The sequence below is a fragment of the Ochotona curzoniae genome, unplaced genomic scaffold (genome assembly GCF_017591425.1).
Source record: "Ochotona curzoniae isolate NIBS_2020 unplaced genomic scaffold, NIBS_Ocur_1.0 contig_43, whole genome shotgun sequence".
In the NCBI taxonomy this organism is placed as follows: Eukaryota; Metazoa; Chordata; class Mammalia; order Lagomorpha; family Ochotonidae; genus Ochotona; species Ochotona curzoniae.
In genome coordinates, this window is record NW_024466218.1 from 12,019,834 (window position 1) to 12,045,910 (window position 26,077).

General features: G+C 44.2%; 1 protein-coding gene across 1 annotated transcript; it reads right to left on the minus strand.

Annotated features, from left to right (window-relative positions):
- On the minus strand, positions 1 to 25,906 carry TPGS2 (tubulin polyglutamylase complex subunit 2). Its single transcript, XM_040984918.1, has 7 exons — positions 25,612 to 25,906; positions 15,307 to 15,386; positions 6,876 to 6,963; positions 4,975 to 5,103; positions 3,186 to 3,299; positions 1,241 to 1,401; positions 1 to 558 (listed from the first exon to the last, which is right to left on the minus strand). The coding sequence occupies exons 1-7, from the start codon at positions 25,691 to 25,693 to the stop codon at positions 331 to 333; spliced, it is 882 nt and encodes a 293-aa protein (XP_040840852.1). The 5' UTR covers positions 25,694 to 25,906; the 3' UTR covers positions 1 to 330.
- Positions 25,907 to 26,077: the final 171 nt, after the last annotated feature.

A 26,077-nucleotide genomic window follows, 5' to 3' on the forward strand; every position in this document is an offset into this window, starting at 1 on the left:
TTTCCATAGAGGATTTCTTTAATCATTGTTAAGGGATGGACAGTTGGGTTTAGAAAAACAGGAAAGCTCTCAGTAGCTTTATTTGTCCACTTTAACGAGATCTGGACATCCCCACAGCTGTGGCCTCAGCGATGGCACATCTGCATTAAGAAGGGGTGAGGGGAAGCGGGGGGAGACTTTACTGTGTCCTTCTGACTCCTGACTGCTGTCATCAGAAACAGGCTTAGGGTTGTGGTCATTCACATGGGAAGAAGCCTGTAGTTCTACACATTCATAAAAAGGGTGGAGCCAACTGCGCATGGAGACGTCCACAGTGATGAGGTCAAGTGCTCATTTCCGGATGGAGTTTCCAGAGCCAGAGGAGGATTTAGAGGCGGTAGAACCAGAAGCCCCCTTCTGTCCTCCTGTGGGCTGCACAGGTCCTTTCTTCTGGGGGGTTACAATCTTATTCTTGCTCTTAAACACTTTGCTGGGATCCAGCTTATTCACAAAGCAGTCAGTCTCTTCTGTGAGCAGGTCTGTGTTATAGGTGATGGGTTTATACAAGCTGAACCATTGCTGTAGAGCAAAATTGGAGAGAAGGTAAATGCCACCCTTTGTGACCCTTAGTGGGGCCTGGGATAGAGAGCTTAGAAAAGAAGCTGAGAGAAAAGAGTATAGGTTGAGCACTGCTAATCTGAAATGGGAAACTTTGAATACATCAGACTCCGAGAAACTGTACTAATTCTAGTTCAAAGCATTAAGTGAAAGGAATAAGGTGCAGAACAACGTGGCTAGCACAATGCACTTCGGATCTAGGATAAAGGCACCAACACACGCATGCATCTTCTACCAAGAGTGTCTATAAAGGGCACAAAAGACTGGCTAGAGTAGCTGCCTCTGGGGAAGGACCTGGGAAGACAAAGGAATACTTACATTCTTCCCATAAGCATTTGAGTATTGCTGATCCAATCAGACAATCAACTTGACCTAAACCTCCCAATAAAACTTAGTGAAAAATGAAAACCCCTCAAGTGCTTCTGAGGATTAGTCAAGTTTAAGTTTGGGAACCACTTAACTGGATCAGTAGGAAGTGAAATTGTCCACCCACACTGGAATGGCCAGCCTTGCTGACTCAAAGTGCAGGCTCTCTCTGGGCCCTACTCTGGATCTCTTGAATCATGTGAATGGTTAGAATCTGCAATTCAACTGTTTATCAAGGGATTTTTGCACATATTATAGTTTGACATGACCCCCTTACCTTGGCCTGGGGACTAATGCCATAGCTGGTGAAGGCATACTGCCACTGGGGTAGGCCCAGGTGGGTGATGAGCAGACGGTAATAGGCCGTGAAGGTATCTGTGAGAAAATGCCAGTATAATGCTCTGTCCAGGAACCAGATCTCAGTGTCTTGGGCTAATGCTGAAAAAAGCAGGCAAAAGCAATGAATGATGGATAGCTTAATATTTCTCTATTAATTGTAAAGTCAATATAAACGGCTTAAAAGAAATCTAGTAAGGGTGAGAATATAAAATGTGAAGTAAAAGTTCCTATATGTCCACTTCCAATCTTTTAGTCCCTTTTCCTAGTTTTACTACTTTTACCAGTTTCTCTGTTATTTTAAGTTTTTTTTTTTTTTATTACAAAATCAGATATACAGAGAGGAGGAGAGACAGAGAGGAAGATCTTCCGACTGATGATTCACTCCCCAAGTGACCATAATGGCCGCTGCTATGCCGATCCAAAGCCAGGATCCGGGAACTTCCTCCAGGTCTCCCACGCGGGTGCAGGGTCCCAAAGCCTTGGACCGTCCTCGACTGCTTTCCCAGGCCACAAGCAGGGAGCTGGATGGGAAGTGGATCTGCTGGGATTAGAACTGGCGCCCATATGGGATCCCGGTGCATTCAAGGCGAGGACTTTAGCCGCTAGGTCATGGTGCCGGGCCCTAAAACGAATTGATGAGCTGGTTGATCTCACTGCTTGACTGTGACCGTCTTGAAGTACATTCAGGCTATCAGAGTGGAGGAGCATTCCTCTTCTGCTTCGATAACACAGAGTGGCCTCAGCTTTCCTGGAGTCAGATCTGAATGGCTCAGGTGTTTCTGAAGATATCTCTCTCGAGAGCCAGAAACACCAAGAGAAATCGCCATGATGCTTCAATGGGAATCACCTGTGTTCTGTCTGAAGGCGGGGTTAACTGAAGCAGGCATCTCATACCAGCTCCTGCTGCCCCTTCAAGCCCATCCTAGTTTAGCGTCCAGGCTACGGCAGCTACTGGTGATCACAAATATTTACATTCAAATTGTGATATTCAGCTAAACAACCTTGATTTGCAACTGTATTCTACATTATGCCCAAACTCTGCTTGGCTTTCAACATTCTGTATGTCAGGGAGCCAACTGGACTCCTGCCTTCATTTCCTCAGTTTCTAGATAAACCATGTGGCCCGATGAAGTGGGGTCTATTATTCCTTATCAATCAGTTGCACCTCACAAAGGCCTGGCTTTTGACTATCTGTCCCGCTGCTTGTTGGATGTCACATTTCCTCCACTGATTCACTTCCCAATCCTTATCTAATGCCTATGCATAGTTCAATCTACAGTCTGAAGGCTAGTCAGCAAAGATTGTCCCAGCTGGATATGATCTCTCTACCAGAGATAACTTCTAATGTCTTCATCAGACAGACTGTCTGAAGGTTGGCCCTGTCCACACCTGTAGTGTTATAGTACCTGAGCTAAGGCCTGACCTGCCTGCTGCCAGCTGACAGGTAAGCGCTGGCTGCTGCTCAAGGGCCTGGTGCTTTTTCTCCAGATTCTCTGTAAAGTCTTGAGGTCCAGTAATTTAGGTTTGATTGCTGTTATCTGGCCTATATACAGAAATGTGAAACCAAGACCAATGTGTTTCCTGGCTATTTATCTAATATATGAGCACATTGCAGAGTGTATCAACAGAATGATCCTCTTGTTGTTCACCTATTACCCTAAACACACTGCAGTAACTTAAAGATGGCTAAAAAGACTGTAGGAATTAGTTTAGAGAGCAATGTGCGGAGGAACCAAAACAGTTTTCTGGATCTTGACACCTGCAAGAGACCTGACAGCAGGTCAGGAGGGCAGAGAGATACCACATCTTTTGTGTGATGGCTGACAAACAAGGTCAGTGAGTTTACAACCAACCATAGGATCAGGTCGATAAAGGGTTCTTACCTGGTTTCCTACTTTTGTAGACAAGGCAAACCTTCCCATTTCCATTGCAGGAGTCCAGCTCAAATATCACATTGCGAGAGTCAAAGTGTGGTTTCGCTGGCTGGTCCTCACTGCCTGTTAACACAGAAGTTAGTGTTTAAATAAACTCAAGCACATAGGCCTACATCTGACTTTGCAAGGAGAAGAAAATGGAGGAAAAGCCTATTTCAGACAAATTCTTATATACTGTCTTCAAATGAATTCTATAAATGCTTTAGACCTCATCTATGACTTCTGCTATCTGTCTGGGTCTCCCCATCACCAAGATACAGTGTTAGGAATCTATGGAAAAGTGACATGAAGAAAGCCAACACACTATTGGGAGTAGGATTGTATAAACTTAGTAAAAACGAAATGGCATGCATTTCACATCACTTTTTCCTGTACAAAAATGGAATATTATACACATTGTAGAGAATCATGTGGAGAACTAAGTCATGTAGTGTAATACATGTGGGTGTATCTTATTCCTTATTGCTGCCTCTCCCGGTCTTGGATAGGCACTTACTTTCTCATTACTTCTCAGTTTGTAAAAAATGTCCTTAAATTCTTGTACTTTTTTATGCTAGTCTCCAACCAAGGCCCATCAGCGGGGATCTGGATACGAGGTAGAGCAGTAGGGATGTAAACTGGCATTTATGTGGGATGCTGCCATTGCAGAAAGTGGCTTAACCGCTGTGTCACAACATCGGCCCTCCATGTCTCTTGTTCCTGGTTTAAGCCTTTTGGATATTGAGTTTATAATTTCCATCATTCTTGTAAAACTTATTTGTTTCCTGGCTCATGGCCCTCTTTGTCCCTCTGCCCAAGGATGCTTTTTCATTAAAATTTTTCTTTCTGTATCATTTGCATACTTTCTAGTGTTACATCTTAAGTTTTTCAACCTTTGCTTCTGTATAATCTAAGCCAGGGTGGTTTTTTTGGATGTCTGGCTTGTTCTGTTTTTGTCTAAGAAACTAGTTTTTATCTCTAAAGGTTTAATATGAGTTGGAGGCACATTTCTTCCCATATATTTTGATCTGTAGTTGGTTGAGTCTATATATGCATAATCTACCAATAGGAAGGCCATTTGTGTATATGTGCGTAAGTATGTGTGACACAAATTTTCCACATCTACATACTTTTTGGGTATATGGAATACAATTATAGAAGGTTTTAATGTTCACATAAGGCTAATTACAAAATGTATCTCAACTCTGGTTTTGTTTTGATTTATCCATTTTCCTCTTTATGGCTATCATTTCCAGCTTGTTTGCATGCCTGGTCACCTATGATTTAATGTCAGAAATGGTTAATTTTGTGATGGTAAATGCTGCATAATTTTGTTTTATTACAAATAGCTCAGAGTGAAATGACTTAGAAACTGACTTTGAACTTGGCTGCCTTATTCTTTCAGGAAGGATGAAGCAGCATTTACTTAGAGCTGATTATTCACCATTGCTGAGGCTAGATCTTTTCAAGTACTCTCTGATGCTGTGTTGATCATGAAGCATTTCAGCCTACTATGTGTCAAGCACTGAACCAAATGTGAGAAATAGAACAAAACTCCAATCCTAGCATTTTCTTCATGAAAATTCTGTTTGTTGATCTATGTTATATTTTACACTTCTCCCAGGGTCTTAAGAATCTATGAATGTGGCTTTTAGTTTGATGGAAAATAATAAAATACTGTAGTAACTTCTGATGGTTCTTCATATTCTAAGAGGGAAGTAACTGATTTTTAACTCAGAGGAGAAACTCCTTCAGGTACCTTCATGTACGTCATCCTCCAGGTCTGCCAGAGTTGGTGCATTAGGAAGTGAGTACATGGAAGACTGGTTGAGCTGAATCAGTTTGGAGATGCTGTTAATTGTCATGCTGCCCAGGGGAATGATGTTATCTACAGGAACATTAAAAAGAATTTTATGGAGTGACAGTGCAGGTACAATGAGCATCACATTGAATAACTGAAGCCCAGCTACTTTTGATCCCATGGCTGAGGGATCTGACAGAGTGGGGAAAGAAGGTGGTCCATCACCACATGCCCCTAAGCCCCAACCATTCATGGGAAAACAAGAAGAAACAACAGCTAGTGGCTAAAGGTGATGAAGAATATCACACTATATTTATTAAGATGCAAATGATGAAAATTTTAAAAGGGAGTAAGTCTTGGCTTAGTGATTTCATTTGAAGAAAAAAAAAAAAGGCTTAAATGTGGTTTTTCTTCCTCTTAAGTCAGCATCCTGCATACAGAGCTATTTATTCCAAAGGTGATAAGGCTTTATTATATAGTAGATCCTTTCTGACCTTTTTGAAAAATTGGCTTTCATGATGGAAGAATTGCTATTTGTCATTTTTCCTTACTCAGCGGAAAGAACCTGGCAGCCTTCTTGCTTGGTTCAAGCCTTCTATGATTAGGGTATGACTAAGCAATGGGAAGACTGTGTGTTTTCCTGGTATATTTTATAGGACCTTTGTATTATAGGTTGGCACACACAGACTTAGTTTTGCTGACCAAAACTGGAATGGCTGCAACAGCTGGTATACAGACTATGACTATCTACCTGTTCTGCCTTCTCTGTCACTGGCTATGGCTAGCCAATACAGAATGGGTATGACAATGGAGGTGAGAAGCCCAGGCCAGGGCAAATTAAATTTACAGAAGTAATGACAGTAGCAAAGAAGGACTTACAGGTAAAATATCCATGGACATTTCCTGGTGCAGAGGCCAGCCCGGCTCCACAATGTGGGTCAGGCAGTTTAGTCTGTCTCCCTGTACTGCTCTGGAGCCCAGAGGCCTCGAGAGAAGACCCTGAAACTGATGAGGAGGCTGGTCTATAAGTCACTGGAGAAACGGTTGTAAAATAAACAAGGGCCCCTAGTTAGTGCTAGGAGATGGGCTGAGAGGCTTTGTGCACCCCCAGAACAAAGGGACTCAGGTATGGAGGCAGAGAAAGGGAAGTGTGGGCTTTGAGGATGTGCCGGGCAACAGAAAGAAACACTGTGTTCTTAGGGACAGCAGCGGCAGGTGCAGCTGCTTCTCAAGGCAAGCGCATCTGAGGACGTGGCCGGAGTGGGAGACAATAAAGGCTGCCGGGAAGTTGAAGGCGCGAAAGCCTGCCATGAATGGGTTTTGTTGCAGGGTTTCCTAATCTATCAAATCTTACAGGAGTGTTCATGCAAATATGCACTGCTGCCTTTGAACCCATGCAGCCCCATGATCTCTGAGAGGTTCAAGATCGTGAGTACCATATCCACATAGCAAAGCTTTGTTCTACTCACACTGAAGGTCAAATCCAGCCTAGGAACCATATGGTGTGTGACTCAGAGGCACAAGAGAGAAGGAAAGTCCTTTGCTTTGGGGAGTCGGCTCTTGAGGCCTTAGGGGTCCTCTGAGGCATTATTTATCAGGCAGCCTGGGTTTTCTGGAACTGAGGAATATTGTCCTTCATCTCCTTCCAGTCAGAGGCCTCTCCAGGGAGCTTCCACTTCAGTAGCAGTGAGGTTCTGACGTGGGGAGATTGTGGGCAAGGCAGACAGTGCCTGTCAGCCCTGGCAGTTTCCAGATGCAGCAGTGCATCTGAGAGTTCCTGTGTGAACCATCCACAGTCCAAGACTCACAAGGTGCAGGTGCCCTCAGGGCTGCTCCCCCCAGCCAGGAGGCCGACTCACCATCCAGCTTCACACTCCAGGTCATGTGGAAGCCGTTGGTCATCAGGTAAAAGTTCTTCACATCCTCAGGCATCTCACAGTCATTTTTCTAGAATCATAAAGAAGCTGTTAGGTGAGGACTTGGTGGAAGCAAAGCACCAGGGACACTCCTGACCACGTTTCTGATCCCTGAAACAGGGAGACTCCGGGTAAGCTTCTGTAACGGCCCCACAGAGGAGCGATGGGGTCTTCAATCAGCAGCTTTGAACCTTTACTTGGGTCCCACTAGATACAGTGGGCCAGGCACCTGCTCTGCCTTGGTAATGCCTCCATGGACCCTTGGCTGGAGAGTAGCTGGAAGGGAGTGAGTGGAGGAGGACACAGAGAAAGTTGTGGAGAAGGAGGGTCTAGGTCAAGGGATCCTCCTGACAGCAGAGCAGTCACACCGCCACCAAGGTCAGATGGTGCTCAGGTGACCTGAGAACAGCCTAGAAGTAAAAGTAGCTCATAGGAGTAACAAATCATCCAAACAAAGAAATATCTTAGGATGCTTTCAGTAAGTACTCGGGCCAAGCCTGGACTCTAACTCACTCATATTGTCCACTTGCCTAGCCAGTTAGTGTTCGTTAGCCCTCAAATTCCTGGGTGGACGGAAGGGCGACTTCTCACACTCCTTTCCTGCACTCCCTGGAGTGATGTCTTGACTTGGTGTTACAGGAAAACAAGAAACTAATAATATATAACTAATGATAAACTAATAAATATACTATGAATGCTAATAACTCTACTCATGCCTGTGGATTAAAAACCCACCTGAGACGTGACAGTGCTTACATCGGGTTTGCTTTAGGTTATGCTGCCAGTCGGTTCTAAGAACCCACATACGGGGAAGTATAGCGCAGTGGGCCAATCTCCGCTCACATCCCAATTCTGCCACTGGCTGGGTGATCTTCAGCATGTCACTTGAGCTCTCTGAACCTACGTTCAAAAACAAACCCTAGAAACAAAAAGGGCTAACACAATCTGTAAGTTACTGGAGGCGGTAGGGGTTTGAGCATGATAGCAAGAGAAGATTAGGGAATTAGGATTTAAGCTATTGCATCCTTGAAAACTATAGGTGTAAAGAGAACTTTAGTCCTACAGGTGATTCTTCAGTAGTGCTTCTTGATAAGTAAACAGACAAAATATATCTTTTAAATGTAGTTTTTGTTTCATCTACAAACTCAGTTTTTCTATTCTCTCCATGTTTTTCTTTCTCATGTGTGACACTAAGGAATTCTTGGACTCCTCAGACCTATTGATTTTCCTACCCAGTAAGTCATTTGGAGCTTAAGTCTCACTTCAGTACTTTCTATATGGCTATGTTCTCTGAGCTTTGAGGGAAACGCTGTGTATCAGACTGTCTTTTGTCCACCTGCAGGACTTTCTCATGGGAAGCCCGTGGTTACTAGTACTGACAAACTCCTGTCATCTCAAAGGCTGGCCTCTGCTCAGAAATGTTGCCTGTTACTGCCATCTAGTGGTGGAGACCAGGAAACTACGATCTCCTGGTCTTTCCCAGCATTCACTGAGAACCAAGCCATGAAGGGTTGGAAGATAATTTGGAATCGTTCATCTTCAAATTAGGTTGGGGAATTCCAGTAAGAGTGATCATAACACGTGTTATAGTGTTATTTTCTACATGTATTGCCCAGCCAGGAGTTCAGTTACTGACATTTTAATTTCTCTCCAACCATTCTGGAAAGTTTGTTTTTTTCCCAGAGGACAATCAGACTATTTAAGATGGCTTTTCCCTACACCAGATTTTGCCGTCTTTAATTTTTGGGTAGATATAGAAATATTGCAAGAAGAAAATGGAAAGAATGGAAAAGAGGGCTATCAGGACAGGAGGCAGGAATGGGAGGAGCCAGGAAGAAGAGGAACCCTGCTTAGCAAGATCTAGAATGTCAGGTGACTAAGTCATCCCAATGATGATTCAGTCACATAGCTCCCAAGTTTCAATATTTTTTCCTTCTCCTCTAGAACCTATCTATAATAGTTTCCTTAAGACGTACTGCTACTTTGTGAGTTTGGTGAGCTATCAGTTGCATGCCCTGGAAAGCTTCCCAGCACTGCGGGAAGTGCGGGCTCCTGCTCACTTTCGTCCTTCTGGGTACTCCTGTACTCCAGGCTTCCTCCCTGCCACTTTGCCAGGGAAGCAGCAGAACCACAGGCAGAAATCAGTGTTTCTGGGCCCGTTTACGATGGCGAGGTGGTTAAGGTCCTTGCCTTGCACGCCCGGGATCCCATATGGGCGCCGGTTCTAATCCTGGCAGCTCCACTTCCCATCCAGCTCCCTGCCTGTGGCCCGGGAAAGCAGTTGAGGACGGCCCAAAGCTTTGGGACCCTGCATCCGCGTGGGAGACCCGGAAGAGGCTCCTAGCTTCGGATCGGCATAGCATCGGCCGTTGTGCTCACTTGGGGAGTGAATCATCGGACGGAAGATCTTCCTCTCTGTCTCTCCTCTCTGTATATCCGCCTTTCCAATAAAAATAAAATAAATCTTAAAAAAAAAAAGAAATCTGTTTCTGAATGGGCTGTTCTCTGGTGAGCAGGTTCCCTGGGGAAGTGTCCACAACCACAGCAAGAGCACAGGTGGGCACAAGAAGGACCACCATTCAGCTGGGAACGCAGAGATGAGTACAAATGAATACATGGAAACATTCCTGTAGCAATGTTAAGCAAACATGGCGATTTACAAGGGAAGCAAAAATGTGTATTTCAGAGGCTGTGGGGAAGGGGGCCTCATCTCTGACATAAGGGCCCCGTGGCTGTGGGAGGGCTTATATTCTTCCTGACGTTTTGTGTTGAATTGGGACCTTCTGTCTGTTCTGGAATAAACACCGAGCCTGGCACTAGAAACAGCAAGAGGAATGGAGCTGCAAGCAGACGAGACTGCTTAATTAAATAAACCTATTTTAGGCTACACTGCGACACAGCCTTCATTTTCTTTGGGAAGGCAAGGCACCCTGTTAAATACTCACTCTCAGAACCTCCTTCCTCTGCAACTTGTGCTCGGCAAACTCAAGTTCAAAGAGGCTTCTGGGGGCAGGTGGTTAACAGCCTCCTTTCCCTTTTGTTCCTACCTTGAGTCAGACGTCACAGGTGGGTCTAGAGCAATTATTTTGCCACAAAGGAAGAGGACAAATTCCAGAAGTAATAGCTTAACATTGTCATTGCTTTTGAATCAACTGTAACTGACCTCAGGACTGTTTCATAAAAAATACTAATTCCTACTCATTGAAGATACTGTCAGTTTACTATTCTATGTCCTTGAGCTGAACATTTTAAATAAAGACAAACGTGTAACAGGACCTGCTGTGGGTAAGGAACCAAGAGAACAGAGGAAGACTCCGAGGCAGAAGAATGCAAAGAGGGAGGTGCTTTAGAATCCAAGAGAGGAACACGATAGAAGGATAGAGAGGAGTCAACAGTGACGGGGGAAGGCAGAAGACAGCAAGGAAGTGAAGTGAGGCTTCAGCAACAAGTGGACCAGTGATTTTGACAGGGGTGTCCAAGGAATAGAGTTTGCAGGATGGAAAATGGGAAGTGAAGGTAGGGTTGGTTGGTCATTTACATTGGGTGTTAGTAAACTATAGCCTCCTAGACACCTATCATGTATTTTTTATAAAATTTGATTCCCACAGGAATACATATTCAGAACCAACTGATGGTACATTCATTGCCACAATGATGGAATGAATAGACACGAGACAGCTTAGGCCTACAGGTTCCTAAACTACTTACCCTCTGTCCCTTTAAAGAAAATGTTTCCTGACTCTGGATTTAGAAAAATTTTCCACCTATGAGGTGGATAAAGAAATAAATGGCTCAGTAGCTGGAGGAGACACAGGCAGAAGGCGAGGGGCTGATTCTTCCCACTGGGAATGCTTACAACTAATCCATCAGAGGCTTCTGAGAGTTAGCTGCAGGAAGGTTCGGTCTTCAGTCTGCATTTTCAAGACCATGAAGCTGACGACAGGAGCTTGTCTTTGTGGGCCACAGTATCACCATCAGAGAACTGAATTTTTACCTCGGATTAGAGTCTAATTAATCGAGAACTGCTAAGGCTCTGCAACGATGAAATGTTACTGGAAGGCTCAACAGTGACAGCCCTCTCCTGGCACCAGGCCACCAGGAGGAAGAGCTTGAGGATGTTCTGGAGCCTGAAGAAGAAGAGCTCAGTGTAGACAGTCTAAGGACTGTCATTATAAAAGGCAGGTAGGCACAGTAAATACACATCATGTGGAGTAAACCTAGGCAGACAAAATACGGTGAAATCGATGAAAATGAGAACATAGAGTTCAGGTTTTCCCCTAATGCAGGGGACTGCACAGTTACATGGTCAATCAAGTTTCTGTTTTCAGCCCTTCTTCCTGTGTTTGCCTCTCAGAATCACAGCACATTATATAATCGCCAGGGTGGGTCCTGCACTAACCCTGATTTCAAACCATGTACTTCATTGAAGACAAATGTGAGGACAGTACAGTACTCAGCTCCATGGCCCACAGCTGGCATAGGGCATCTACTTCAGGTTTTTGTTTGTTTGTTTTTTGCTACACTGCAATGTCCCTGTGGCCTTACTAGTATATGGTAGCTCAGCAAGCTGCCCAGAGGGCTGCAGTTAGGGGCAGCAGCATAGGACCCCTCTTCATGCAGCTGTGAACACCGGATACACGGTGCAACAGGCTGTTCCCTGGGGTGTCTCCAAGCATAACCCCTACACAAGTGGGATTTATCAATCGCTCTCCTTTCTCCTCCGGTAAAGGCAGCTTAGAAAATAGGCATGAGTTAGGACCGACTGCAACAGGGCTGCTGTGGAAACATGATCTTAAGCAAGTATTTCGATGAGGAAGGAAGACAAGCTCGAATCTCCTGCCCTCCATGGCTTATAAGAAACACAGGGGGGAAAAAACAGCGCAAGTAGCACTGGCCCATTTTGATTGAGAAATCATTCAAAACTTGTTCCTAAGTTTTGGGGAGTTATAAACTCCCATAAGAATCTAAAGAGATTCAGGCCCTATATGGTAGCCTGTCCATGCTTTGGGGGCGCCGGGATCCCATATGGGTGCCGGTTCTGGTCCCAGCGGCCCCAGTTCCCATCCAGCTCCCTGCTTGTGGCCTGAGAAAGCAGTCGAGGACGGCCCAAAGCCTTGGGACCCTGCACCTGTGTAGGAGACCCAGAAGAGGTTCCTGGCTCCTGGCTTCACATTGGCACAACGCCAGCCATTGTGGTCACTTGGGGAGTGAATCGTTGGACAGAAGATCTTCCTCTCTGTATATCTGACTTTACAATAAAAATAAATAAATCTTAAAAAAAAACCATGTTTCCATTCCTCATCCTAATATTGCTTGTATTTTCAATCTGGTGTATTTGTGCTTAGTGAAGGACTCAGAGGAAATTCCCAAATCAATATATCACAGAAATTGTGAGAACGTCTGAAGAAGGCCCTATCAATTGTCTCAGGAAATCAGGAATCACTTTCTGATGCCTCCCCCTTCTGACCCCTTTACCCCTTCTGACCCCTGATAGCTTTCACATGAGCTGCGTCACTGTATCTGTAAGTGTCGGTCGTACTTGAAGGGAACTCAACACAGTTGCCTAATCCAGAGGCAGATTCTTGAGAGATCCTTTAAAGACCCTGAAGAGCAGCTATGGGAAGATATGTTCCAAAAGAGTAAATTCTAGTGCAGCAAGCAAAACTGCAACAAATGCACGAAGTCCTAGATTTGCACAGAAGAACAATACGCCTCAGAAATTCCTTCATTAAGGGACACTGCGCATGCCCTCATGCTGTTTGCACCCTGGCACAGCATCCCTGTCCCCTCAGCCTCCCTAGCAGGGCCTCATCCCTCAGGTAACATCAGGATCTCATTCTCATGGTAGCGAGACACTTCTCTGTAAAAGGCTGATTTAAGCCTGGAAAGGACCAGCAGGGATGTTGCCAACCACATCTTCTCTTTGTGTGCCTCCCAACAAGGCCAACCAGGCCAGACTTGTAGAGAGCCACAGCCACACCTGCAATAGGTTCTGACAGGATGGGCAACTAAGAACTAGACAGTGCCAGAGAATTCAGGGGCTATGGGTGCAAATGTGACAGGGCTGAGTGAACCTGCAAGAAAGCTGGGATGCTGCTGAGTCAAAGTCCTGGAGAGAAACTCCTCTGTGGCAAGGACAGTCACACTGGCACCACTGAACATGCACCAAGGGGGCTGTCTGGCAGCCAAGGGCAAGACTCCCACAATGCTGTCCTGCAGCAGAGGACAGCCTGGCAGAGCACAGAGGGCATGCCAAGAGCCAGGCTATCTGCCACTAAGGTATCAGAGCCTTAGTTTCTTCATCTACAAAGTGGAGCTACCACTCTCACCTTGCAGGGTGGCTATTCATTCAATACAAAAATAATGTATGTGATGGTAGCAAACACTTATTAAATGGCAGGGCAATTTCTTGCCCCTAGTCAAATTCATCTGCTACTCAAACAGCCAAAATAGCTGTCCCCCAAAATTGCATCTTCACATTTCCCTACACAAAATACTGCAGTAGCACCACCAAGACAAGCAGCAAATTCTTGAGGGTCCATGAGGCCTGCATGTCCTGGCCATGGTTCTCTCCTTTCTGTACTTGAACAGTGTACTCCTTCCCATCTGATAGCCTTCACACAGGCTGAAAGCTCCTTGCCAGAGCCCATATGCCTAATTTACTTTTCATGGCTTCTGTGGGAAAAAAAATCTTTCCTCAACTAGGTCAGGCCTCTTAGCATTGCTCCTCTCACCTCTATAACAGTACTCAGTCCAACCTGCAATTGCACGCAGAACAATCTACACTATCAGACATTTCATATCAAGGGGTAATAAAAGTGTGTTTTAAAAAAATTGTCATGGGGCTGGCATTGTGGCAAAGCTGCTTAAGCCACCATCTGCAACTCCAGCATTCCATCCTGGCTGTTCCACTTCTGATCTGGCTCCCTGTTAATGTGCCATAGAAAGCCATGGAGGATAGCCCCAGTACTAAGCCCCTGCCATCCATATGGGAGAGTAGGATAGAGTTTCTGACTCTAGGATTCAGTCTGGCTCAGCCCCCATTGTTGCAGCCATTTGGGAATTGAACCAATGGATGGAAGATTAATCTCTCTAACTCTACCTTTCAAAAAAAATAATAAATCTTAAAAAGCAAAAATTACCATTGAATCCTCAGGATTCAAAACTAGATATAATGCCTAGTCCATTTCAGGAACTTAAAATGTTTACTGAATAAATGACTTAAAGTTCTGGAGGTTGGGAAGCATTAGCTGTTGATGTGGTTAATTGCGATTTGCCACAAGATGCCTACTAACCATCTATGAACTTAGTCTCTCCTTTTGCTGAATCTTTATCTTTGCTGTGTTAAGCTTTCTAAACTGATGTCCATACTTGAGTGAAAACAATTGATTCAAAGCACAATCTGTATATAGTGAAATGAAACTTAGCTTGATAGGCAAGTAAATTATAACCTAACCTAAGTGGCTACCCTAACCAAGCAATTAGCTCAGCCATTCACAGCAGTGTAATCTTCAGACACGCACAAATGATCAAATAAAGCAAAGGCCAAACTGTACCAATCAGGCAATCTCAAGTACTTCATTTCCCATTTCCTTGGTTAGACACAGTGATGAAGTGAAGACAAAAGCCTTAGATCCATTTGGCTTCTCACCTACACTGCAGCAAGCAGGCCTCTATTCCCCTGCCCAGTTAGCACAGCCCCGTTCTGTCTTGACCAGCCCTCCTCCATGCTACTAGTTTGAAGGCCCACCCCACTCCCAGAGCATCCTGCTATCTCAAAGCACCCTTAGAATTAGCCCAAGCTTTCCTTTTATGTAGGTAATACAGCTTTAGCTCGGACTTCTCAAGCCCTTCACCACTGTCTGTGCTATATAAACCACTAACGAATAAGGAGGGCATTCTCTCTCTGCCGTGTGTTCATTGGCAACTCTGACATGCGTTCACGTGGGAGTCCCTCCCAGGCTTATTCTCTGAATGAATGTGATTTGGCTGTGGCTTTGTGCTGTCTCTTCCTTCCTTACAAACAGAGCTCACCTCACTGAAAGGAGAGGCATTTTGAATTATCTTTGGTCTGGAATGCCATCCCACCCTAGAACCTTTTCTTATTCAAGTAAACTTTGTTCAATCTAACTAGTTTTGGGGTTGTTATTTTTTCACAACACTTAAATGTGATTTTGAATGTCCACACCCTCCATAGGATTAGTGGGGCTCACAGAAAACACTTCATAATGAGTAAGTAGGTAGAATGGGAGGGATAGGAAAAGAGAAAACATGGAGTTTCACCCGCATGACAAGGATGGCTTGAAATAAGAGTCAGGCACACTGATGCTGACCTCTCTGTTGAGAAGTAAGGATTCCATATGATAATGCTTACCTGTTCCCAGGAAGAAATCATATGACGTTCAGCAGGTGCTTTTTCAGTGATGTTCACCTCTGTTACACCTGGAGAAGATTCTGAAGCAGAAAAAGAGATTCTGTGGAGTTGCACTTGGTCTACTCTCCAACATTTTACATTAGAGGTTGACTATGTGAAAACTACTCTAGGAATATGCATGAGCATTTATTTTCAGCATCGAGGGAGAACTTGTTGGTCCCCCCCAAAGGCACTTGGTTCCATTAACCTAGGACAACATGAGTGGCTGCCTTGGTAGAAAGCCTGTTCACAAAAGATGCTCAATCATTTTACACATTCAATAAAGAACTGAGATTCCAGATTGGTAGAAATTTCACAGTAAACTTTTCAGCTTTTATATATAAATAAATAAATATATTTTAAATCATACATATGATTTAAAAGAAGAGTATGAAATAGCATATCATTAACTTTTTTTTTTAAAGATTTATTTATTTATTGGAAAGTCAGATATACAGAGAGGAGGAGAGACAGAGAGGAAGATCTTCTGTCCGATGATTCACTCCCCAAGTGACTGCAATGGCCAATGCTATGCCGATCCAAAGCCAGGATCCAGGAACTTCTTCCAGGTCTCCCATGTGGGTGCAGGGTCCCAAAGTTTTGGGCCGTCCTCAATTGCTTTCCCAGGCCACAAGCAGGGAGCTGGATGGGAAGCGGGGCTGCCGGGATTAGAACCGGTGCCCATATGGGATCCCGGTGTGTTCAAGGCGAGGACTTTAGCCGCTAGGCCACGCCATCGGGCCGATATCATTAACTTTTATAAAACTTGTAACTTGTTATATTTTCTTTCAAATATACCTCATTTTGAATTTAACTGTCTACTCCCTGAGGTCAATCATTTAGAAGGTGGGCCAGCTTGATTCATACTCCAGAACTACACCAAGAACAAAGTAAGTCATTACTTGTACATCTCCAGAGAAGAAAAAGTTTTCCAAATAATCTGGTATACCTCTCTTTGTGGAGTTGCTGTCAACATTCACTCTGGGGTGAAAGAGGAGTACAACAGATTTCAGTACACGTCACATTGATTGTGGTGCCCCAAGCTTGTGATTTTGAAATCTTCAGGGCATAAATTCTGTCACAAAAGCTGCTTTGGCTTCAATTTTGTCCTTCTAAAAATGGCATGGTGAATCCTAAACCTCAATGACTCAGAATATGACCTTATTTGGAAACAGGACTATTGCCAATGTACTTATTTCAGAAGAGGTTATATTAGTGTAAGGTAAACCTGATCAAGTATAATTGGTATCTTTATACAAACAGCATCACATGAAGAGACAGGAACAGAGGGAATATGGCCACACAGAGGTGGAGGCCTGGAGTGATACATTCAGGAATCCAGCAGGACACACACCCCTAGCAGGTTTCAAAGTGTGCATGGTGCTGCAGCCTCTTGATTTCACACATTTGGGCTCTACAGCTATGCACCTCTGTTGTGCTAAGTTGTCCAATGTGGGTAGCTTTTGAGCAGTCATATCAAACTCATGCAAAGCCATCTGTCTCTTTTCATGATATGTAGATCGTTCCTCTACTCTGGCTTTTTTCCTCTCCCTTCTTGTTTGGGTCTAGCTTTTGCGTGGAAGATTAGGACTGATGCTTGTTTGTATCTTCTTCCATTTCAAAATCCAAATCTTCCACTGAAGTCAGTGACTGTTTCCTCATTGCCTCTCCCCCCAGGGCCTGCCCCAGAAACATACCCAGTATGCACATTCAGTTGTGCTGTACCCCTTCCTGATATACACATGTGCCCATGTCTTCATGCATACAAACCCTACCTATACCTTAAGGCCATACTCAAGATCCTGCTTCCCCCATGAAATTACTAATTACTCTAACTACTCTAGCTCACTTTCAACTGTTTCCTTTTATGGAGGGTGAGAGTCACAATGTTGGCTATTTTGAACTGTATCTTGATTATTCACCATGAGGTCTAGGCACACTGTAAATAAGGAATACATGGAAATGTATTTTAAATTCTCTAGGAATCTAGTGGGGATTTCTAATCTAGTTTCATGTGGCTGAACAATTCTGTAATTATGCCTGTATTCCTATGTATCATAAACTTTCTTCCAATCATCAGAAAACTCAAATCATGGGATGCAGTAATAGCCCAAAATAGGAACTAAGAAATCTAGATCCGATTACTCTAGCCTTGATTTATGCATTCATTAACTATAGGACTCAATTTATGCATTCATAAATTGTAGGACTTCCTCTCACCTTCAGTAAGACAGTACTACTGCTCTTGGTAGAGAAAAAACATAAGGGTGCTATGAAACAATAAAATGTACTACATGGTTATACCCCTTTTTTCTACCTTCTGTTCAATGTTCTTCCAGCGATACTGGGGAAAATGGTGCTGTGACAGAAAAATATTATGAGCTTCAAGCTATTAGGCCTGGAATGAGAAAGAGGTAGCCATTTTATTTTTAGCCTCACTCAACTGAGTGTGGAAAAGTGTCAGTCCCTGCTTGGCTAGGATGAAAGACACTTTCTGTCCTCTCAAAAATGACCCCATTTAGCACTGCTCCACCAAAGTCAATGTTGTGAATAACTAAAGATATTCATATTGTACAGACAAGGATACGAGGCTGAGTGGTTAAGCCAAAGCCAATTCTCTGACTCCAAGAATAGGTTTAATTGAGAGAAAGAAAACTGAGCAAAAGTTGTTACAGGTTCCTTGGCACAACCCTTAACTGTCTTAAGCAATATAGGGTTTTGCCTGAACAGTTTAGCAACCCAGCACTCTACCCACACTAGTACAGACAGAATTTTTGCCAATAACCCAGCTATTGCATAGTGATATCATATGACGACACCTACTGAACCATCTGGTATCTAGCACTGCAAGAGGACAATTATTCACCATAACAGGCTTATGTGGAGGCTCTGTAAGGTCAGGCAAAACTACTATGATGCTACTACAGATGGAGTCTTATCATACTTAATGTTGGAATTCCTCCACAATAGGCCAACGAATCAGCACACTGATCTTAATAACTTTCAGACAGTAAATCTGAGTGAAGCCAGCTCTCAAGGCCACAGGAGTGCAATGCACAGGGAGGCTGGAGTCAGAATGGCAGATAATGTCAGAACTACATGCAAAGCTGGTCTGGGCAGATGACAGGGCAGTCACTTCAGATCTACTCAGCCATACCTACTCCTGTTCCCTCCTAGTGCACGCTTTAGCACTGAAAAAGCTGAACACTAAAAACAGTATTTCCTAGATTCCACTACGCATAGGTCCCTGCAGATGTCTAGGTTACTTATGGGAATCTACTCATAAAACTTGGAAGGAGGAGATGAACAGCTGAGGAAGAGAGCAAATGAGGCAGCTGGATCTTCTCATTTCAAGGCTTGGCAGCAGCAGCTCCAGCAACACCTATTTCCTGTCTGCAGCTCCCTGACTATGCTAGCTCTGCCTCCTTGGCATTCCTCTTTAGTAATGGCGGGGGGGGGGGTCAATCTCACCAAATGAGATATTGCCCACAGGTGCACTTTCTCTGCCTTTACTAGCTAAGGTATCTCTAGCACCTTTGACTAGCCAGAGTCATGGGCTTGAGGGGTGTCAGAGAAGGTGACTTTTTGACACAAATGACTGCACAAGGCTGGGGCATTCTCACTTAGAGAACTTAGGATTTATGGCTAGAGCCAGGCAAACAATTAAGGTTTTGAGACACAAGATGTGCCATAAAAAGTCTTTCAAGCCAGGGAGAAAACAATTACATTTACTTGTGTGGATAACAGAATATTCAAAGGGAATTACAAATTAGTGGCTTATTACACAAACCAGAGAATTAGGTAAGGGTACACTTGAAGTGGGGGACCTGAAGGAGGAGCATTTGGAGGACCAAGCAAGGTGAGCAGGATGGCACCAAAGAGTTAACACAACAAACCTGAGGTTAATATCATTAGCACGATCAGATTTTGGGACTGGGCCTGGCCAGTGTTGAGAAACCTGGCTTATGGAAAATTTCCTATATTGACAATGCTGTTCACCAATCTGTCACACGAAACCACAAAACACCTACTATCATCTGAAAATCTGACAGCCGAGGCTGCTTGTTTTCTCAGTGTAACCAACCACCACCATTTCCCTGGCAGAAATATTACACAAGTGTTGTTGTATTTTACTGCTTAAGAAAGCAATATACACTCTGATCAATCACAGAACAAAAAATATCAAAGCCTATAGGTAGAAGCCTCTAGAGATGCTGCCTGATGTGTCTTCTTCTCACTCATTAGGATTCCAGATTTTTTTTCATATTTATACTCTGCAGATATTGTTTTGTGGAATGTCTTATCATTTCTTAGTGCATCCTGAAAAGCACAATTTTTGATGAAGCCAAACTCACTTTCTTTTGGTTGAGCTTTTGATACATTTATATTTAAGAATCTTGCCTAAAGTCACTCAAAAATAAACCCAATATCTGTTTTCTTCTGAAATATTCATGGTTTCAGCTCTTTGGCCTCTAAGAGCAATTTCAAGTCAACTTTTGTCTATGATACGATGTAGAAATTCCATTTGATTGTTTTACCTGTGGTCATCCAATTGTCATGGCATTTGTGGAAAAGAGTATTTTTCCCTACTGACTTGTCTTCATACCCTTGTCAAAAATCAGTCAACCACACATGTGATGCTGCTTTCTGGAGTAGCAATCTCATGCCATTGATCTGTACTTCCATCTTTTATGTCATTATCTGGACTTTATACCATGGAATATTACTCAGCTATTTAAAAAAAAATGCAGTTCTTTGTGGCCAAATGGGCCCAACTGAAAACCATAATGCTAAGGGAAATGAGCCAATCCCAAAAGGTTAGATACCACATGTTTGCTCTAATTTAAGATGAAATGATGTCAATATGAAAAATAGTACCTGTAAAATGTAATATTATCTCAACCTCAAACAGCCTGTCTCACATGCAACAAGATATTGTGAAGTAATCAATGAACCAACAATCAATGCAAGTCAGACTGTTTAGGATCTACATCAAAGAATTGTAAAACCTAATATACTTTTAATACCCTATGTTATTCCGTAATGGGGCGGGAGAGCAGAGAAATCTTCCATCTCCCTGGAATGTGTGAGGAAGAGATGAAATAGAACCCACCAGGATCATAATTGGTAACTCATAGACAACGGACTCAAATCAGCATTAGACAATAGTTAAATTACAAAGACATATAGGGGGAATCAAGAGTGATCCTGACAACCTCTTAACAGGAGGTCATATGCACAGAGCAGTGGGAGACCCCAGAATGGAGCAGGGGGACAGGAGGAGGCTTGTATCCCAACCCTGAAGACTCGCGAATCCTCACCAAGGACTATCAGTATGAGCACCAAGGACTACATCCCAACTGCCAAGGAGACCATGGGGAATTGGAGTGTCTTCGGTGGCCAAGAACTCTGAGGTCATCCACTCCCGCTTAGATCTACCACATGGGAGGAAAGAAGCCCAAATCCTTCCTCACAGGATCCAAGGACATCAGAACAACAGCCAGGAGCCCTGAGCAGTCCGCAGAAACAGAAGAACAGCAAACTTCCTTTGTGACTAGAGAGAGGAGCTTCTTCTGGTCCTTACTTATTTCCAACTTGGGGTCCCCACCCTCTCTTGCAATGACCATCAGGATCGCTCCAGACACCCTTCAAAACAAATAACCAACCAAACAAACAAAAATTCTAGAATAGACAGAGAACAACAAGCAAAGTGTAGAATCAGACAGAAACGGTCAGTGTGGATTCACTTATACCTTACTAGGTAGGACACAAAGATGAGTTACTCCTCACTAGGGTATTGAGGATTTCTCTGCACACCCCTAAAACTGTTCTGCACCTAAACTGTTGACATATGTCTTGTTAGAGCTATAAGCCAGTCTAGACTACCTGAAAAAAAAAGCCAGGTTCAGCAAAATTATGCTTCAATGCTATAAAATGCTAAACATTATAATTAAAAGACACGAGACAGTTGAAGAGTAATCTATAACCATTTTAAGATGTATAGAACCCCGTTGTATATAAACTAAAATTGAAATGTCAATGAAGTAGTCACAGGATGTGGTTAAGAACCTGCATTTTTTTAAACATATTGGTTACTCAATATTATGTTAATTAATTCCATAACGTTATAAATTGTTGCTGATGTTATGTTGGGGCTTTTAATTGATCGGGATAATACTTTGCCGGCTCTACCTTTAGACCAGAGATGGTCTCCTCAACGAGCCGTTGAACTTATCTGGACAATAAGATGCTGGACTCTATGCTTGGTATATGCTTGCAATTAAAGAATCTCAACTGAACTTGAACTGTGGTTATGCAACAAGTTGGAGGAATCCACCATGGGGGGAGGGTATAGGGAGGGGTAGGGGGAATCCCAGTACCTATAAAACTGTGTCATATAATGCAATGTAATTAATACAAAAAAACCACCCAATTTCTATAGTACTATAATACACATGAAATTCATCACTTTAATCGTTTTCAGCTTTCAGTTCAGTGACATAAGGTACATTTACACTGTTGTTCAACCATCATCACTGTTCATGTTCAGAACTTCTTCATCATTCCCCAAGTAATAAACTACTTAAGAACAGGGAGTGAAAGAATCCTTTTCTCTTTTTTCCATGATTGGCTATTCTAGGAATGGGATCAGTTTACCAATTTCTTCAACAGACGGATGAGATTCTGAAAGGAAATGTGGATCCTAAATTTATTGATGAATTTGGGGAATTGTGACTTGTTAACAATGTTAACTCTCCCAATTAAAAAAAAATGAGTTGTACTTCACGTATTTTGATCTGCTTTAATTTCTCACATGAGTGTGTGTGTGGCAGAGGAGGAGGAAGGGACAGAACAACAAGAGTGAAGGCACTTTCCCCATCTACAGTTCACGCTCCAAAATGTTTGCATTGGCTAGGAGCAGGGAACTCCAGGTCTCCAGAGTGGCAGAAACCCAGCTACCTGAATCACCACTACTTCCCAGGGTCTGCAAGAAAGCAGAAACTAAGCTGGAGCCAGACACTGACACTCTGATATGGGGATTGGCATCCCAACCAGCGCCTTAGTCACTAGACCAAATGCCCACTTCTCCACATTCTTCCAAAGCTTTCACAAGTCATGGATTGCTGTTTATTTATGACTTTATTTTCCTTGATATTATTACAAACAGAATTATTTTCTTCATTGTGTTTTTGAATCATTACCTGCTAGTATACAGGTTTCTTTTACCCTCTTTGCTTAGGATTTTTTTAAATATATAAGGTAATGTCATCTGCAAGTGTGTGCGAGTATATATATGTACACACACAGACATGTACATATATATACATATACCTACATATCATGCATATGTATGTATATACATAGAATTTTTTTCCAATCTCTATATCCTTGCCTTTTTTTTTTTTAAGATTTGTTTATTTGTTTCAAAGTCAGAGTTGTAATGACAGAGGGAGATCTTAACAACTGGTTCACTACTCAAATAGCTACAATGGTCCTATCACTTGGGTCGTCATCTGCTACTTTTCCCAGGCCACTGGAAGGGAGCTGGATTAAGAGTAGAGCAGCAGGGACACAAACCAGCACGCATATGAGAGGTGGGTGTTGCAGGTGGTGGCTTTATCTGTTAAATCACAACATTGGCCCCTAGAATTCCTTTTTCTAACAACAAAAAAATCTGAGAGGCAGACAGAAGAAGAGAGTTCTTGCGTATTGGTCTGTGAGCATCACCACTAGCAGCTTCCTTACTAACCTACACACTCCAGGAGGATTCTTACTGTGCAGAAGCAGTGAAAACAGGAAGCGCAAGACTTCAACCCTTACAGAGAGGACTGCTCATAAGCTTGGTCCTTGGCTGTCACCTGGGAACTTGGATCCCACCACTTCCTGATTAGAAAGGCTCATCATGTCTCAACTCTAAGAGTACAGTTCATTCTGAGCATCTGCTTTTCTTCAGGGACTCCAGGATCTGGGCTTTATGCTAAGCAGGCAGTCCCTACATGACTGATTCCAATGAAAGGTGTAGACATCAAGGCTCAGGTGAACTTTCGTGGCAGACAATATTTCTGATAAAACGTTGCTGGAAGAGATTAAGTGTTTCCCACGTGATTTCACTAAGCTAGAACTCTTGAAAGCCTGCACCTAATATATTCTTGATGGCCCCACCTGCAACAGTCCCTTTGCTGCAATAAGGCAGCCACAGTCAGCCATGACTGCAAATGTCTTTCAGGTACTGTAAACATCCCAGCAAATCTTCAGACCTGGTGTGGCTTTGGGGGGAACCCCTGACATTTTTCTTATTCCTGATTTTAAGAAGAAAGTAGCCAGTTTTTCATCATTAAGTATGATTTTATCCATGGGGCTTCCACAGATGGTCTGTTAGGTTGAAGAAATGCTATCTCTATTATACCCCATTTTTTATTTAAATTAAAATATATTTCTTTGAAAGCATTATTCATCTTTGCTCTGCTGCTTTGGATCTCTAGTGGCCTGCAATGGCCAGTGCCAGGCCAGACTGAAGCCAGGTGCCAGGAGTTCTTCCAGGTCTCCCACACGAGTTGCAGGGGCCCAACACTCAAATCATCCTCTTTTTCCAAGCAACTATTAGGCAGTTGAAGTAGAGCAGCTGGGACACAAGCAGGTGTCCACCATCACGGGTGGTGACTTTACTTGCTATACCACAAAGCTGGCACCTTATTATTATTATTATTTAACTCAGGGACTAGTATTGTCATACATGAGTTACAGCACCTCCAACCCACCACCCCAATGATGGTTTTAATCCCAGCTGCTTCTGATCCAGCCATTTGGTACTGGGCAAGGAAAAGCAGGAGATGCCCAATGCTTTGGCCCTTGTCACTGTGTAGGACACTTGCACAACATTCTTGGTCTCTCACTTCAGCTTGGTGCAGCCCTGGATGTTGCAGGCATTTGAGGAGTGAATCAGCAGATGGAAGATCTTGACATCTATCTCTCCTTCCCTTCCTCTCTCTCACTGTGCCTTTCGAGTACATAAATCCTTAAGAATAAAAGTTGTAGTCATGAAAGGGCATCACATTTTTGTCCAGAGCCTTTTCAGCATTATTGAGATGGCTATGATTTTTATCATGTACTCAATGAACAGATTTTATTGCATCAATGTTCATATTAAACATGCACAAGCTTAAAATAATTCACACTTTGCAGTGAGCTTCTATCACAGAAAGCAGACAAATGTAAGAAAACAATCTAACACATAACATCAATTAGTTGGTAATCGTAGTGGATGTTTCAAAAAAAGTTGGGGGAGGAGGAAAGTAGGCTGAGGAAAGAAAATGGAAGGCATGGGTGTTACTAGAACTATCCAGAAAGGCTCTTCTGAGGTAACAAAATTTAACCAAAGATCAGAATGATCCCAGAGAGACAATCAGAGGAAAATCACGGCAGGTGGAAGGCCAAGCAAAGCACAAGGAGCACGAAGCAGGTGCAAGCTTAGTGTGTTTATGGTCACAGCCTTAGCAGCAAGAAAGCTGCCAGCATCAAAGGAGCAAGAATAAGATCAGGAAGAAAAACAGACAAAGACCCTGCCCCTGGCTTCCTACCTCACCTCTGCTTGCCAAGCAACTAGCATCTCTTCCAGAACATGCTCCTTAACTTAAAGGTCCCTCACCTTCCCGGGGCCACCTTCCCTGACCTCGCCAGGGACCAAGTCTGATCAGTTTTCTTTCACAGAACAGTCTGTTTCATCTTTGTAGCCCCAGAATGTAACAGCGGTGGGTGTTGCATAAATGTTCGCTGAAAGAAAAAAAATCCAACCCATTCGGTGGCGCGAGTTCTATCCCTAGGACCAGGATCCCACCCCTGTTTGGATGCCGTACTCGGGAGGCGCGAGCCCACTGCCGGAGACATCACTGCCCTGCTCACTTTGCTACCAAGGAAAGCCTCTGCCTTTCAGGGGTGCTGTTCTGGCTCTGGGAGGACCAATGTCCCGTCGTGCTAGCATGCTTTTGCCCGTCCTTGCAGGGACCCTGGGGTGGGGCCGTGCACGGAGGGAAGCTTAGTTATTTCCAGCTCTGCCTCCGAAACCAGTTCACAAACCCTGCACCGCCTAGACAGGCACACAACGTCCCCCTACTCCTTTCTCCTTGGCAACCAAAGCCACAGCGGCGCCGCCCGCTCATCAACAGCTTCCACCGTCGCGCCGCCCACCTGCAACCCATAGCCTCGCTCCTTTTACCCCACGCTCCCCAGCTCCCAAAGTCTCTAGTGCGGGGCTCCCGCACCACTCACCTAGGATGCGGGTGATGCCCAGGGTCAGCTTCTCTAGGTGCGGCTTGCTGGAGCCCGGCAGCAGCGGCGGCGTCTCCTCCATCGCTCGCGTCCTTGCCAGGCGCGCGGCCAGGAGAGCAGCGGGAGCCGGCTTGGAGTGAGGGTCCGGCCGGAGGAAGGCGGGACTCCGCCTCAGCGCCAGGGCCGTCAAGTCCACGGCATGCCGGGAGCTGTAGTTTTCGGCTCCTGCGAGAGCTGGGGGGAGGAGATGGGGGCCCCGGCCTGGTCTCGCAGTAGTAGCTCCGTGGGGCGTTCGTTCCCGCGGCCCGGGCCTCGGATCCACACTGCACCGCTGGGACACCGCCTCCCCTCTGCCCGGGCCCTCTCGCCCCGCCGGGGCCGGGCACGCAGGCGGGGACGGGCCTCTTCGAGGAGCGGCCAATGGGGACTGAGCCTGGAGGCCGGGGCGTGGCGGCCGCGGCGAGAC

Excerpts from the sequence above, each read along its gene's own strand:
- TPGS2 (XM_040984918.1), bottom strand. The coding sequence starts at position 25,693 with ATGGAGGAGACGCCGCCGCTGCTGCCGGGCTCCAGCAAGCCGCACCTA. Across the intron at positions 5,104-6,875 it reads CTGGAGTGTGAAGCTGGATG|ATAACATCATTCCCCTGGGC; the intron begins GTGAGTCGGCCT and ends ATGTTCCTGTAG. Across the intron at positions 3,300-4,974 it reads GGAGGATGACGTACATGAAG|GCAGTGAGGACCAGCCAGCG; the intron begins GTACCTGAAGGA and ends CTGTGTTAACAG.